Below are 16515 nucleotides of genomic sequence, written 5' to 3' on the forward strand. Positions count from 1 at the left end.
TGCTGCTGCTTCCGCTGCGTCAGCTCCCGCCGCTTTAGGGGTTGTGTGCTGCCCTTGGTCTAGCAATGTCCCACCCAAGGGCTGGGCCAGAGCTGCTCTCCATCTCTCCACGCTCAGAGCTGAGCTACTTAAAAAGCTCACGATGAAGAAAACCAAACAAAAACCACTACCTTGAGTCTCATGCTGCTGCTCCCTGGCAAACATTTCCACATAGAGAAAACTGATCCCATCCACTTCCCAGGCAGGGGACGAGGTACAAGGCAGCAGCGGTAAGAATCCCACTTTATAGCCCCTAAAAGCCCCCAGGGAAACAGAACACCATCCTACGTGAACAACTGACTCATTTCTCTCACTGCCTACATCCCTGTCACAGCGAAGTACAAGTCTGACAGGCACCTGAGGAATTGTTCAGCTACCATTCCTGAAGAACAAGGAGATGAGTCTCTGGCGGGGGTGCTTAAAGCACGAGGGTCTTCACAACAGAGACCAGAGCAGCACAGGCACCTCCCTGCCAGGTTACCAGCCCCCAGTTCAAACAAAGCAGCTAGAGCTTTGCCTGATATTAGCAGCTGTAGTTTCACCCTTTACAGCAGCTCGTGGCTTACCTCACCGAAGGGACCGGTCCTTGTTAGTCCAACGACTCGCAGCTGTCCCAGGGTAAGGGCTGCTGACACACATAACCAGGTAGCTTTTGCCATTCCAACTCAAACATCTTTATTTCTGTGCTGTTAGCTTCACCCGTCCTCACAGAGGACAGAGTGCAGGAGGTAAGTGAACTTTTCCAGACAACTTGTTATGTTTGGGGGCAACGAGGAAGAACCAAGGCCACAAGGAGCCACTCCCGTTGTTTCCCAAAACCCCACCGTGGAAGTCTGAGGACTCTTTGCTAAGCTGTTGTGACTTCAACTTTAAAAACCAAGCGTTAACTTTTGGGACACGAGGACTACTTGGTAGTTAAGAGCCCACAGGTGCCTTAAGAGACTCTCTCCCTCTGCTTTCCCAGCTGTGTGAGGGGCCCAACATAGCCCGTGAAGGACCTCCTGCCAGTCCACTCCCAACAGCACCCGTACTCCTGCCCCAGAAACACAGACTCTGAAACAATACCACACTCTGGACTCAGAGGGGAAGGGGAGGAAGGGCTGGGATTACAAAAAAACCCCAACAAAACCAACAGAAACTCAGAAGAGACTGACACAAAGGACGTAAAAAGCAGGAGAAGCTATGAAAGTATGTTGAGATGGTCAAGAAAAGTCACATCAAAATATATTTAAAAACCAGGAATTCCAATCTGTGTGGAATTTAAAACTCCTTTCCCCACCTTTTTTTTTTTTTTCTGCTCAAGGAGCATGTTGTTCCAGGACGTGGAACATGATAGGCAGCACCAGTTATGTCCTGAAAAGGGTAGTATTTCCCAACTTGTGTGAGCACTTCCACCATTTACAAAGAAAAAATTATATATAGCTCAACAATTGCCCCACCCTCCCTCTTTTCCATTCTACAGTGGGCAGGAGAAAAGACTGCAAAAAAATCTGACTTTTCATTTTCAGTTAAGTCCAACTTTCCCCACACATCAATAGCCCTGCAATCCATTGTACACCTTCTGCACCGATCCTTGTTTCAACAGCTGTTTGAGACCTGCAAGAGAAAGGAAAACATTACTGCACAGCACAGACAGGAGGACAACTCTGCACTTGCTGTTCCTGTTGCATTTACACATCTGGCTCTAGGCCCTGGGGTACCAGCCTTTCAAGGCTGAGCCCACATACCTGAATAAAGCCTAAACAGGTACTCTAAGAGCATCATTAAAGAGAAAGGAAAAATCCCCCTCAAACCCTGTGGCGAGACAGCTTTACTCCTGCTCCTTCAGCACTCCTACAAGGAGAGACAGGTTAGCGAGGCTTTAACGGTGCTTTCCCAGGCTCTCAGGGCCGTACGAGGCCAGCCATTGCAGGGAGAAAGCCTCTGCTACAAACTCAAAGCCCAGTGCAACACCTCAAGATTCTCAGAGCTCTGCAAGGGATAAAGGCAACTCCCAGAGCTGCTCTGCTGTTGGAAGTTGACAATAATCTTGTCATTTTAAGCACAAATGCAATGACAACTTGCTGGGTATTTCCAGAGTCTAATTCAGACAGCTCATCTCCCCAAGCTGCCTCACAGCCCAAGAGAAACGGGCCAGCAGCCAGCTCAGGAGTGCCATGCGTGCTTTGGGTCCTTCTGGACTTGCAGCTACAGCAGCCACATCACAGTAATTAGAAAGCAGAGCCTTTCACACTGGTACGTGGTGCCCGAGGACACTGCTGTCCACTAGAAGTAGTCGCTTAAGGCAAGGCAAGCAAACTTATCTGTGGGCTTAAGTATCCCACTGAAGGCCTGAAAATATTTTTTTTTTTTGGAAACCCACGGTTTTACAAAGGGCTCTAGGTGACTTTTCAAATACCATCTTCCCCACCCCTGAAAGGCCGTTCATAAAACAGTTCAAAGAACTGTCACCTCCAGGTCCTATCAGTATCAAGTGCTTACCAGAACAGGGTAGGAGTGAGTCAGCTCTTAACGTACAAAGTACGGTTAAAAAAAGCACGTTAAAGTCAGCACCTTCAGGACAAGACTGGCAGGTCCTCACTGTTACTTAAAGGGCAAATCCATACAAAACAGAGGAAGCAGGACCGGCAAGAACAAATGTGTCACACTTTTTTCAGAGATAATCGTAAGGGACTCCCTCTTCAAAGTCAGCCTGGTCACATGCTGCCAGGACACCCACTGCCTCGGACCAGCACCAGAAACCATTGAGCCCAAGAAGGAGCTGTCAAGACCCAAAACAGAGAGGAAAACTCCCCATACCATGGGTAACTTTCAAACAACAATACTACTAAAAAAATAAAGCTAAACTGCTATAATTCTGCTGTTGGGTGTCCCCAAAACAGCATCAGTCTTGCAACAAAGCACACAGGCAGCTTGCTTGCACCTCAGCGTGACAGACGACAGGATTGTCGTCCTGCCTCAGTTCAGCTTGCTCTGCTGCTCCACTGAAGCCAGTCACGGTGTCATACTGTACACGTTTGTATAACAGGTCAGGTTAGGCTGGCTAGAAAAATTTAACAATAATGGTGATATTTAAGTGAGGTACATAGGCATGGAGAGGGAGGATCAGTAATTGAGTCAACCAATTTACTTCTGCAGAACCCCGCCCCGCCCCTAACTTTTCAGGCATACAAGCTCTTCTTCAGGAAATCTAGCTAGAAGAGAGCATGTCTTCCTGCAAACCTCGTTCTGCTTGTCTACCTTTAAATTATTTGGCTACAAACAGTACCGTCCTTTCAGACCAGTGATTTGATGCATAAGGGTCACAGCAGCTCTGTTGAAATACTGGAAAACTGTCCTGGAAGTAGTAACTGGAATTAAAACAGCTCTCTGGCAGGCAAGAACTATTCATGCTTCTTGCTTGCTGGCCAAAGAACCCTGAACTCTTTTCTGCATTCAGAAAAATCCTCAACAGCAGGGCGGAGTGAGCCCCCGTGCAGGAGCTGGTACTCATTACGGGTAGGTTGCTCTCCAGGGGAGCGCAAGGCAAGTTCAGGTCCCCACCGCAGCCAGAGGTGGCTGCAAGCCACTTCCTGGCTGATGGGTAAGAGGATGTGCCTCCTGGAAGTGTAGTTCTTTGAAAGGAAGGCCTTAGCTGGAGAAAGGTGTGCTCCGGTAACCCTGAAAAGAAAATGTGATTAGCACCAGCCCCGTATCTCACTTCCTGCTGGCTAGCTCTAGACAGCTGCCTGCTGGCCTGAAGGATACCCAGTCTGTGTACAGGATACACCAACACATATCTGATGTCCAATCAGGAATTCCGGCCAGGAATCCTGACATTTGGTGCTACTGCACCTCAGGCATTTTTTTTTTTTTACTAGAGCCAACTTTGAGATTTTTCTGACATCACCAACAGATGACAGGTTACAATACAGCCTGGGCATTACGCTGCCTGCTGTTAGGCTAAACACTCCAGAGTTAAAGCACGGGATCCAAAGCTCCAAAACAGACAAACCACAAGTCTCACTAGAGAAGAACGAGAGATATGTCAAAGAGAAAGTCACCTCCAATCAACAGGCAATAAATTCCCTGATGTCACACTAGCACAAAAGCAAGCATATTATTTCTCTGACTCTACAGCTTAGATTGACCAGAGTGGTGCTCTCTGAGTCAGAGTATCTCCTGACTGCCCTCGGAGCTGTACGTATGGTTATGATAAGAAATTAGGACTACGGCCAACAATAAGAAAAAAGGGATGTTTTGAATTCTGAAGCCTAGTGTCCTTTTGCATGTGTACACTGAACTGCTGCCACGCAACATGAATAGACCTATTCCCTCATAAAACTCTTTAAACAACTGGATGTTTGGAGATATTCTAGCACACAGTAATGCATCTGACTGCCTACCCAGTCACCTTCCTCTAGGAAGTGTGGAATTGCTTTAGGAGGGAGTGAAACACCCAAAAGCCCTGTGCCTGAACATGCTCGTGCCTGTACAATCATCTCTTTGTTCCTGGGATATCCATAAAGGCGTGTGAGTAACTTTCACAAACACAGGGGCTTCTGTCACTGCTCCTTGTCCAGTCTGCTTAAACTGTCAAGAGCAACAGCTGGAATAACCTCATGTCTGTCTGCAAGGTGCTGTCCCCTTATGGAGGGAGGTTCAAGAAGGGCAGCAGAGCCTGGAATGAGACCTTACACCGATGTGGTCAGTGTGTCCTGCAGCCCTCACCGGGCACAACATGCTTGCAACAAGCGGGAAAGCACAGGGGTCAAAACACAAAACAGGTCCCCTCAAAGCACAGCCCTCACAGCCCAAACAGCAGCAGGAAGAGCCACAGAACATGAATCAGTAGCTGCAGCTACCAACTGAGCTCCAAGTGGCAGTAGCAGTGTGGCCAATGCAGCAGTACATGCCACAGGGCTGAGAAAAGCCCTCCGAGGGCTTGGCTTCCCTCTACAAACTTCGGAGAGTCCAGGAAAGCTCTGCATCTGCCTCATTCCACCAGGACAGCTGCCAGATTCCACAAAAGAGCAGCAGAAGAAAGTATGATAGCCCTGACCAGCAGGAAGAAGTTCTGGGGATGGGGATTCTCTGATGAGCTGCACTGGTCCATCCCAAGAACTTCTTTGCCCCATAGCAGAGGATGGGGCCCTCAATGCCTACTCTGACGCCTTGTGCAGAGCAGCAGAACCTACTGCAGAGGTGGCTGAAGTGAAGAGGAGTTTCCAGCTAGTAGTATCTACCCTCCCGTCAGTTATAGGATTTCTACATAGTTCATGAAGTTTCCATTTCAGCACTGAAGCAGAGACGCGGATTTCTCCCTATGAAATACCTGCATTGCATGCTTCTTCCCTATACAGCCATAAAGCGCTCAGGGTAGGAGACACAGAGAGGAACAATCCTTCTGATGCTGCATGACACTCTTTACCCTTGACAGTGGAGGCATTTTCAAAAGTCTTGCCTCCCAAGAAAGTAGCAGGGGTTGGAAAACCGCTTGTGATCCCATTCCAGCCGAGGCAAAGCAGACAGAGGCTAAGCCCAGCAAGTCTTTCAGTTCAGACAGATGGCCAGCTACAAAACAAAGCACCTGCAAATCTGCCAAGTGCTACGTCCCAGCAGTGGCACATCCCAGCCTAATCTGGCTCCCTACAACCGCAGCAGCCAAGCTCACTTGCTTCAAAGGGAAATGGAAGTTAATCACAGGGCATCGGCCAACTGTGTTATGTTGTACAAGGGGCATGGGGAAAGGAGAGCCTCTTCCGACTGCTGCAGGCCACTGGTCCCATCGTGCCAACTTCTTATCAGCTTTGGTGAGAGGTCTGTGCAGCCCGCTGCCAGCACAGAGCTTTACAACACTCACCTTCCCGCTGTTCGTTTGTCAGTTGCTCTTTGGGGAACTCCACATCAAACGTTATTATTAGTGAGCCTTTGATATTATTGTTATCAAAATTTGGAAGACCTTCTCCTTTCTTCCACAGTTTGGCCCCGGGTTTTGTAATTTTATCCCGAGCAACGTGAACCTAGAGACAAAAGAAAGAGCAGAACATTGCACGTGTTCTGTGTGTATATCCCAATACTCCAATGCCATTTCCAACCTACTGGAAAGCTTCAACTGAAACTGACTCTTCACCAAAGTCAGTGATATTCAAGGTGTCTAGGCAGTATTACTGCCAGGACACATGCCAGAACCAACAGCACCCAAGACAACACATGCAGTAACTGCTGTGGCAGCCTGGAACTACGACCCAGACTGTGCACCCCTGGTACAGAGTCTCTTTTGGCTCCACAGGAACTGGTCTGGAAGTCTCTAGCAGAGGAGATCCTGTGTGCAATCAGCAGCTGCACAGACCCCAAGAGAGCTAACCCTCAGCACAGAAGACCTGCAGTTAAATTTTGTTTACACACAGCAAGAAAGCAAACCTTTGCCTCACCTTGTGCCCATCCAAGTGGGCAATATCCATTTCAAAGCCTGTAAGTGCCTCGACCAGCGAGATTGTCACGTTTGTATACAAGTCATCGCCCCTTCTTTCAAAGACTGGGTGCCTGTGGAATTAGAGACTTTTGATGAATGCCAGGTGCCCAGCAAAGCCACTCTACCACTCCCTTCCTCAAAAGGACAGGGGAGAGAAAACAACAAAAGGCTCATGGGTTGAGATAAGGAGAGGGAGATCACTCAGCAATTACTGTTATGGGCAAAACAGACTTGACTTGGGAAAAATTAGTTTATTACCATTCCAATCAGAATAACACCTTCCCCTGACCCCTCCCTTCTTCCCAGGCTTAGCTTAGTTCCCAGTTTCTCTACCTCTTCCCCCTGATCGACGTAGAGGAATGGGAAATGGAGGTTATGATCAAATCATCACACATTGTTTCTGCTGCTCCTTCCTCCTCACACTCTTCCCCTGCTCTAGCACAGGGTCCCTCCTACAGGAGACAGCTCTCCATGAACTTTCCTAATGAGTCCTTTCCACAAGCTGCAGTTCTACACACACTGCTCCACCGTGGGTCTCTTCCACAGGGCACAGCCCTTCAGGAATGCACTGCTCCGGCATGAGGACCCCATGGGGGTCACAAGTCCTGCCAGCAAACCTGCTTCAGTGCAGGCTTCCCTTGGGTCACCGCCTCCTTCGGGCATCCCCCTGCTCCAGCGTGGGGTCCTCCATGGGCTGCAGGTGGAGATCTGCTCCACTGTTAACAATCACGGGCTGAGGGGGACAGGCTGCCTCACCAGGGTCTTCCCCACAGGCTGCAGGGGAATCTCTGCTCCGGTGCCTGCAGCACGTCCTGCCTCCTCCTGCGCTGACCTTCGTGTCTGCAGTTGTTGCTCTCACATAGTCTCACTTCTTTCTCTCACTGCTGCAGATTTTTTTTCCCCCCCTTCTTAACACGCTATCACAGAGGCGCTACCACCATTGCAGATGTGCTCTCCCTTGGCCAGCAGCAGGTCTGTCACGGAGCTGGCTGGCATTGGCTCCATTGGACATGGGGGAAGAAGCTTCTGGCATCTTCTCATAGAGGCTACCTCTGTAGCCCCCCCCACTACCAAAACCTTGCCATGCAAACCCACTACACTTCCTCATAGGGGAAATAGGTCCTCTAGCTTCCTTCCCTTTATTTGTGAATTTGGAGAATTCACAAATCAGATAGGAAGTAAAGAACAAATGAAGTTAAGCTTCATTTTCCTGCACAAGAGATATACTACTAAATAACCTTTCTATTTCTAGGGCAGTGAGTGGTGAGGTGTGTCAAGAAGTTGTGACTCAATTTTTTTAGTAGTTCATTTCCTTATGATAGGGAGATAGTATATTTATGGAAAAAGGAGATATTTCATGTGATTCACACAAGGAGCTACTAATGCGTGCCAGAATTCAAGCCAAAGTAAATACAAATGGACTTATTGCAGCATCTTAACAGTGGTGAATACTCCACTCCAGCACCACCAGGGCTGAACATCCTGCACAGCCCTGAGTACCAGAGCCCTGGCTGCACTGGCTGTGCTGAAGGGCAAGTTGCATGCTAGTCAAAGAGGCAACACTGGGCCAGAAATTTGCTTGTAATCTTCCTTTAGAGTAAAGAGAGAAAGAGAGAGTGGCCAAACTAGGCCAGTTACTTACTTAAGAACTTTTATTCTGAAGCGCAAATCACCTGGCTCCCCATCCACGTGGGGCTCACCTGTGAAAAAGAAAGGAAAGCTCTGTTTAAAGGAGCTAGTTAGTAACAACTAAGAAACAAGCAGCATATTTAACATGTGAGCTGCACGTTGTGTTTGAGGAAAAAATAATTAATTGATCTTTACATGACTAACCCCTGCCTACACATATCCATTATTAAAGAGCCTAGAACTTTCTGAGTATTGTCTCAATAAGCTCATACCACTCCACTGTTCTGAAAGACCTGCATGTTAATGATGTCCTTTACTTATTGAAGGACTTCATCTCCTCAGGCAGAAGGGATTCCTTCACATAGTCAAGCCTGGAACAGAATTTTTGAGTAGAAGGGTATCTGAAACCTCAGATTTAGAGTTTTGGTGGGTTTTTTTTTTTTTTTGTGCACCCCCAGTACCAACAAAGTGAGTGGAACTCAGAGCGCTCTCCAGACTTAGCAATGAGTATGCTCCTGGATTTCAGCAGCACACAGGGGACACAGCACTTACAGGAACACATGCCGATCAGTCACCCAGTGCAGGGCTCGGGCACTTCCATTGCTGTGCTGGCTTGAGCTGGGATACAGCCAATTTTCTGCATAGTAGCTGGTACAGGGCTACATTTTGGACTTGTGCTGGAAACAGTGTTGATAATTCAGGGATTTTTTTTCTTACTGCTGAGCAGCACTTACACACAGTCAAGGCCTTTTCTGCCTCTCACCCCATCCCACCCGCGAGGAGGCTGGGGGTGCAGAAGGAGTTGGGAGGTGACACAGCTGGGACAGCTGACTGACGGGATATCCCATACGATGTCACGCTCAGCATATAAAGCTGGGGGAAGAAGTAGTGGAGGATGTTTGGAGTGATGTAACCATTAGGTGTTATGGAGCCCTGCTGTCCTGGCGATGGCTGAACACCTGTGCACCCATGGGAAGTGGTGAGTGAATTAAGTTTTATTTTGCTTGTGTGCAAAGCTTTTGCTTTACCTATTAACTCACTGTTGAGATAAAAGCAGTTTTCCTCATTTTTACTCTTCTGATGCTCTTCTCCATCCCACCAGGGAGAGGGAGCAAGGGGCTGCATAGGGCTTATCTGCTGGCTGAGGTCAAACCACAGCAGTCCTTTCTGGTGCCCAGCGTGGGGCTTGAAGGGTTCAGATAGCGACAGATTTGATTGGAACGTCCTAAGTCAAATTTACAGCCATTATTGCTGTTTAGCTATTAACTGCCACAAAGACCAGCCTCGTATGACTGAAAAGGAGCAAGTCAAAGCTGAGCAGCAGGGCAGCACCCACATAACATACCTTCGCCAATGAAGGGATACTCCATGCCATCCCGCACGCCTGGCTCTATCTCCACTTCTAGCGTTCGCTCCTCATTCACGAGCCTGCCAAGGGGAAGAGCAAGCAAGCACTAAGTTTTCAACACCTACTTATGTTACCATCATAATGAGAACGCTCCCAGAAGTTACCACACACTCTCTCCTTGTTCATACCTACAGAGGGAAGAGTGCTGCATTTCTTGTACGCTGATACTAATTTAGTAGGGAGGGCAAAGTTAAGCTAAATGCAGTGTCAGCATCTGAATGCATGACTACATCACAGTATTCCACATCCAACTGCTCCCAGCTGGAAACTGGGCTTCCCTGGCTTTGATTATTCATATTTAGTTGTGGAACTTCCACTGTAGTATGACTGACTGTTCAAGGAATAAAAGGCTGAAAGGGCAAATTGAGGACCTCTACATCCAAGAGCTGGCCAACCCTACTGCAAGAATAAAGACTGGCTCCTTGGGAATGAGAAACCCCTGTTAAGTGTTTCCACATTCCCTAGATATTACTGGTAGTACAGGCACTTTCCTCCATCTAGTGGCAAGTTTTGATTAAACAGCCATATAGCAGTAAGAGCATAAAACTCACTTGACATTTGGACATTCATCACAAACAACTTCTTGAGTCATCTGGAAACGTCCAGGACCCAACTGGGTGGTCCTCATCTCCTGCCGGCAATTGCATTTCCGTTTGCCAGGTGCCTGTCTTGCCACTGGCTTGTTCCTGACAACCTGCATGAAGAGGAAGAGGTTGATACCAACACACAGGCTGGCACTCCTGGGTTGCCTCAAGGGTCTGGATTGCTCAAGCAGCCTGAACATGATTTGGTTTTGTGTGCTGCCTTCACAGCAGCTCAACAGCCTCAGCAAAACATTCTGACAACAGTCTTCACCTTCCATCTCTTGCTCATCATACATTAAATACCACGAAAAACTCTCCGACACCACTGTCACCATTTCCTTTCTTTTTCCTGCACACCTTTCTAAAAAGGAAAGGTAACATTAGGATGAAACCCTTCACACTTTTGTTAGGATAGTTTCCTTGTCCCACACAAGGGCAAAATTTGTAGTTCCCATTTACCCAGACACTCACAAACTCAATCAATACAAATTCTAATATGTGGAATAGCAGGGATTGTCAGCACCAGAAATGCAGCTTCCTTAAAAAAAATAATCAAAAAGACCACCATACATTTGCCAAGTATGTAATCCAGACATTTGCAGTGACATGTTTGGCCCCTTAAAGAGACTATGAAAAATCCTCAACATGGTTTTGCAAGAATTACAAAATTAATTTGAGGCTTATGAATGGGCCCATCAAATATCACTGAATTCCATAGAGGGGCCACTTACACCTTTTTCCAGTTTGGCTGCTGCAATAAAAGCAAGCTACAGCCAGACACACGCAGCCAGTAAATAAGCTATTATCACAAGAAACATCCCTTTACAGAGAAATTGCCAGACAGCAAACATGAATAAATGTATTGTTTCTTCAGTTAACTACTAGCAAATAGCATCACAACATCCTCCGCTGTCACTGCCGGATACTGTGAAGACAAGCATCCGTTTTAGTTCTGTTCTTTGGGAGAAGGTATTATCCTGAGCAGTGGCCAGGCCAGGCATGTCAAACCTAAGAACACGCTGGAGAGACCGACAGGCGAGCAAACTTACTTCTACGAAGTTTCCTGAATACACCTCCTCCAGTGTAACCTCCAGGTCCACAATGATGTCGCTTCCTCGGGGAATGTTCCGGTCTTGTTGGCGGGGGTTACCTCCAAACATGAATCCAAAGTCCCCGAAGAAGCTGGAGTAAAGCACATCAATTAATCCAGGAAGGAATTCTGATCAAGCGAGGCTCCGATGAAGACAGCCACCCAAGGCAGCAGCATCATGCTGCTTGTCAAATGCTTCTAGCCTCCTCCGAGTACAAAACAGCCTCCTCACAGTACAAAACCACCACAGTAAATCCAGATACCTCTGTTTGCTCCCTCAGGACACAACCTAATGCCTTCAAACAAAATGGTCACTTTGGAAGAGTTTTCTGTACTAAAGAAAACAAGTTTTGCAGCAGGAGTTGAATGCCAACACCTCAGAATCTGACCACTGCCTGAGGAAGTCCTCTCCGTACTACACGGCCGCTCAGCTACCATCACCACAAGGTGCAAACTCTGTGTAGCACTTCACCTCTGGCACTGCAAGTCAGTGCTGGCAGGTTGGTTTTCAGTAGTTTGAAGACGAGGGGGATGAGAAAAAACTTCCTAGTGAGTCTGCATATTTTTCCTCAAAACAGACCAGCAGACGGTGCAAGTTCTTATCCAGAAGGATTACACAAGATGGGCAACTTCAGGAATTGGTTTAGTAAATTTGTGCCTAGCAGAATCAAAGGGGCACAAACAGAAAATTGGATTCTACCTGAGCCACATGCAAATGCCTTCAGATTTTAATGATCCAAATTCTACAGCTGCTCTGAAATGTAGTGTAAGTCACTACAGCATTACCTTGCAAAAGAAAAAGTGACCCCCAAACATTAATCACACACCAGATAACACAAGAAAGTTCCTACAGGTTTAAAGCAGCTGCAGCACCCTACAAATCACACACACTGGCAATGCAGCTTGCTAACTGAGCCAGAGCTGCCTATGTGGGAAGACACCATTGGTTCCTGCTCACTGCTCCTGAAGCAAGGACTGATGCAAGACAGACAACTAAAAGCGCACATGGGATATCCACTGTAAGTGTATTTCTTCAAATTCTCTACTGTCACTTCAGATCAGTACCTCCAGACTGCGTGAGAGAACTTAACATGGAATTTGCCTAAACCAAACACATCCACGAGCATCACAGAATTAGACCACCAACTGCAGAACAGCTTAAAGCGGCAAGATCTCCTTACTGTGAGAAGATGTCTCCATGGGAGCTCTGGTGACCATCCTTCAAGCCCTCCTCACCATAGGCATCGTACTGCTTCCTCTTCTCCTCATCTGACAGCACCTGGCAGAGGGATGCAAGCAGACAAGACACTCACCCACAGCTGAGCTCAGTTACTTAAACAAGGCTCCAAGAGGAAGCTCACCAGTACTCTTCACTGGGGGACAAGCAGCAATGCTTTATGTTACAGAAACGCTGGCCAGAATTCGCTTGCTGCACTGGGCTACGAAGTTAAAAATTTATCATTTAAACCCATAAAAAGTACAATTAGTTTATTAAAACAGCAGAAAATATAAGAAGTATGAGTTTATCTTAAGGATTAAAAAGGAATCGGAGGGAACAATTCAAAGCAGTTTCTACAAAGCAGGACACTGGAAAAAAAAACCACAAACACATTAATACCACTCCTGGTTTTCAGTTTTCTTCAAGCACCCAAAATGGGTATTTTTTAACAACTGGCAATGATGGCAAGCTTGCCTACCAAGCTGAACTTGTCAAATACAGTAACTGCACCAGCTTGAATGTTGGCCCTCATTTCTAAGGGTAACAAAAGTTAGAAGTGACTTCAGTGCTGAGGCAGAATAATACAACCCAACACGCATGACTTTCAAGACTGTAAAGCTTCAATTTTAATGCCTAAGGATTGATCTTTGCTCTTTCCTGCCCCAGAGACCCAAAAATTTCCAATCACATTTAGCCTTCCTCCCCTGTTGATCATATTTGGGAAGGTTAAAATTGCCAGGTTAGCTTTCAAAAGGCTAAGGAGCACAAACAGGTGGAGAAGCAGTAACAGCCAGAGGAGCTGGCTAAATGATAAAAACTAGTCAACAGTGACTTTACTAGTTTCACCTAGTAGATAAAAGTTCAACTCTCCCTTTGTCTCTTCAGATTTTGCATTAAAATACACATTTCCTAAAACCAGGATAAGCTTTCCATTCTGTGATCTGTTTGTGTCAGAGCAAAATTATTCCGGTAAGGTACTGCACAGTCCTGTACTGTGAGCAACAGGAAGAGAATTAAAAACACAAAATATCTGCCTTTCTGTTAACTTCCTTCTTTCTGCAGGCTGTTGGAGAACACAATTTCAAGTACTGTGAAGAGAGTTCTTTTTATGTTAGGCTGCCTTTAAAGCAAAGCAACCACAGTGGACAAGCTTAGAAAAAACCCCACAGAAGCTCCACCCCTGAACCATCCTGAGACTAATGAGGACACACAGATGAGTCTCGGGTCCCTCGCATGGGACCAGTCTCCTTTCTAATTGAAACTACTGTTCAGACCACACAGCTGCAGGGTGGAAATCACTTTGGCTGTTAAAATGAAGGAGACCGCAGTAGTTTAATTAACCTACTTTCCCCACCATTATTTTTTTTTTTAAGACTTTGCTATAGATAGTCAGCTAGCCAAACCCTGAGCAGCAGTACTGCTCACAGAGGCTGTTGCTTTATGGCAAAAAGCAACCAGGTTCGGATTAAGTGATACCCAATTCTAGCTCCTTTTTGCTCAAAACAATCAAATCGACACACTGCATCTTGTAGCTAGTTTAGCAGGACTTTCCAGCTGTACTGGCTAAACAAAGAGACAAGGACCTTGCAGGACATCCCAATGTTATGCCTTCCAAACCTTCTTTAAAAGCCATGTCCATCAATACCAGATTTCAGTATTCTGATAGATCTCTCTTCAGCAAGGAGCACAGGAGACTCTGAAGGCAGGGTTTTTAGCTTAATTTTCACCAGCACCCAGCAAGAGCATGTTGCAGCGGTATTGTCTGTGTTAGCACTAGAACGCCACAATTTATGCTGAACAAGGACACTGTTGTGCTTCAATAATACCCTGGGGTTAGGGGGAGGCAGACTCAAGTCACTGCTCATGAAAGTTACTATTCACCTACTCCGGCTACCACATTCCCTGCTGATTTGATTTACAACTATTTTCTCCCCAATGTTTTTAATAGCAAGAGTACTCTCAACTGTTACTATGGCAAAGACTTAAATAAACTAGGACTCGGTGAAGAGGTAGAAAAATGCTTCCAGGGAATAAAGTACTGTCAAATGTGACAAGATCCCAGCCCACAGAAACTACATCAAGCTCACAGCTTTGAAGTAAACCGCATGCATCCACCTTCGGATACTGCAAATGACAGGTAACAAATACTTTTTTCCGCAAAAGAATTTCTTTATGTTCACTGGTCTCCCTGCGATAGTTCAGCCAATGTATTTAAGAATAGGTAAGTCTGCTAAAAAGAGGTCCCAGCTGATACAAAAATAGAGTTTATGCGTTTTCTTTCTGACCAAAGAGGAATGCTTTCAAGCTGTTTCTTTCACTTCCTCATTTATTTTGTATTTGCATATCTGAAGAGCACATGAACATCGAGGATGGGAGCAGGAGCTACACCACAGCTGCAGGCTGAGCACCACCGCTGGACTGCAGCAGGAACACAAACCCTTCCCTTCTGAAGCTTGACTCCTCAAAGAGGACACAAACATCCCACCCAAACAGTCCACCAGGGCAGGCAAGCTCCAGGTGGAATCACTGCTACAAATTCTTGCTGGTGAAACACTATCTTCCTTCAGGGCTCTCTGCTCCGTGGGGAACTACGGGAGCGGATGGAAACCAGCGACAGCAGGGAGACAAAAAGGACAGAGAACGTGGACAAAACAGATCCTATCACCTTGCCTAAACTGCATTAACACATATGTACATGGCAGAGAAAGTAGGCTTTGACTTAAAACACTCTGCTAATGAAATAATCTATACGTGATTTATCTAATACACTGTGCTATTAGTGTCAGGTATCATTTGTATGCAACTGTAGTATCATGGAAACGACAGGAATCCTCATGTGTACTGACCCACAACTATTTTTCCTACCTTAACACCTTTTAAGGGGCAAGCCAACCACCTTTTCGGTCCCAACAGCTCAGACTCGCAGCCAGACTGCATACATAGACACTTGCTCCTGTGCCAATACTCGTAGCTGAGGCAACTCTATTTCTTCCTCAAATAACTATTAATAAATAACTTGGTAACTTTAACTGGGTGCCTTCATTTTCTTTTAAGTGAGCTAAGCTCTTTCATTGTCCTCCAACAGAAGGAGCTGTTTGCTCAACCCGGCAGCCTCTCTGCCATGGCTTTTTGTTTGGTAGAATGCCTGAAACTCCATGCAACAAAAAGAGGAGGATGCAGCGCACCTACGCCTTACAGCAAGGCCCTCGCATTTCCAAGCGGCCCTCCCTTCTCCTTCCCCTGAGCGTTACAGGACGAAGCTCCACGGCACTACTCGCGGGCCAAGCTCAGCTTCACGCTGGCAGCACCGTTCCCCACACACCCCCTCCGCAGCCTGGGAAGAGCTGGGCGCCCCCCCCCCCGAGCTCCTTACCATGGGGGGCACGTCCTCACCCCTCCCTCCGCGGCGGACCTCGGCACCCCCTGCCCCGCGGCGAGGCTCGGTAGCGCCCGCAGCAGGGCGGGGGTGCCCCGCGGCCCCCGGCCTCACCTCGTAGGCCGCCCCCAGGTCCTGGAACTTCTCCTGCGCCCGGGGGTCGTCGGGGTTCCTGTCGGGATGGAGCTGCAGCGCCAGTTTCCGGTAGGCCTTCTTGATGTCCTTGATGGAGGCGCCGCGGGAGACCCCCAGGATCTTGTAGAAGTCCCTCCTGCCGGGGGGGCGAGAGAAGGGAGGGAGCGGGGCCCCGTCAGCGCCGCGGCCGCCGAGCCCGAGGCGGGGATGTGGGGAGGCCCGGCCCGGCGCTGAGGCACGGGCCCGGGGGCGCGGCCCGGCGCACTCACCCGGCGGCGGCCTCCCCGCAGAGGCAGAGAAGCAGGAGGCAGAGGCGGCCGAGCCAGCGCGGGGCCATGGCGCGGCGGCCCGGCCTGCCCGGCGGGCGGCGGGCAGAGGGAGCAGCGCTCTCCGGGCGGATCCGCAGCGCCGCAGCCACCCGCCCCGGACCGGCCACCATTAGGAGTGAAGCGGGGCCCGCTGACGGCCGCCAGCCAATAGGAACGCGGCGCAGCCCCGCGCGCTGCTGGCCGCCGGCCTATCGGCTGCGCACACTTCACCACCGGCTCCGCAGCAGCAGCCAATCGTCTGACAGGACGTCG

General features: G+C 48.0%; 1 protein-coding gene across 1 annotated transcript; it reads right to left on the bottom strand.

The window, feature by feature from the left end:
- Positions 1-1232: 1232 nt before the first annotated feature.
- Positions 1233-16392, bottom strand: DNAJB11 (DnaJ heat shock protein family (Hsp40) member B11). The gene is made up of 10 exons (XM_055723269.1): positions 16204-16392; positions 15914-16070; positions 12386-12483; positions 11164-11296; positions 10082-10224; positions 9468-9550; positions 8136-8193; positions 6453-6564; positions 5882-6041; positions 1233-1635 (listed from the first exon to the last, which is right to left on the bottom strand). The coding sequence occupies exons 1-10, from the start codon at positions 16371-16373 to the stop codon at positions 1571-1573; spliced, it is 1179 nt and encodes a 392-aa protein (XP_055579244.1). The 5' UTR covers positions 16374-16392; the 3' UTR covers positions 1233-1570.
- Positions 16393-16515: the final 123 nt, after the last annotated feature.

This window comes from Falco cherrug, chromosome 11 (genome assembly GCF_023634085.1).
Source record: "Falco cherrug isolate bFalChe1 chromosome 11, bFalChe1.pri, whole genome shotgun sequence".
NCBI classification, from domain to species: domain Eukaryota; kingdom Metazoa; phylum Chordata; class Aves; order Falconiformes; family Falconidae; genus Falco; species Falco cherrug.

What these genes read in the sequence shown, in the direction of transcription:
- DNAJB11 (XM_055723269.1), bottom strand. Translation starts at nt 16,373, where the DNA reads ATGGTGGCCGGTCCGGGGCGGGTGGCTGCGGCGCTGCGGATCCGCCCG. An exon ending in ACCTGGGGGCGGCCTACGAG is followed by an intron (nt 12,484 to 15,913) that starts GTGAGGCCGGGG and finishes TCCCTCTGCCAG; the next exon opens with GTGCTGTCAGATGAGGAGAA. An exon ending in CATGGAGACATCTTCTCACA is followed by an intron (nt 11,297 to 12,385) that starts GTAAGGAGATCT and finishes GCTTTACTCCAG; the next exon opens with CTTCTTCGGGGACTTTGGAT.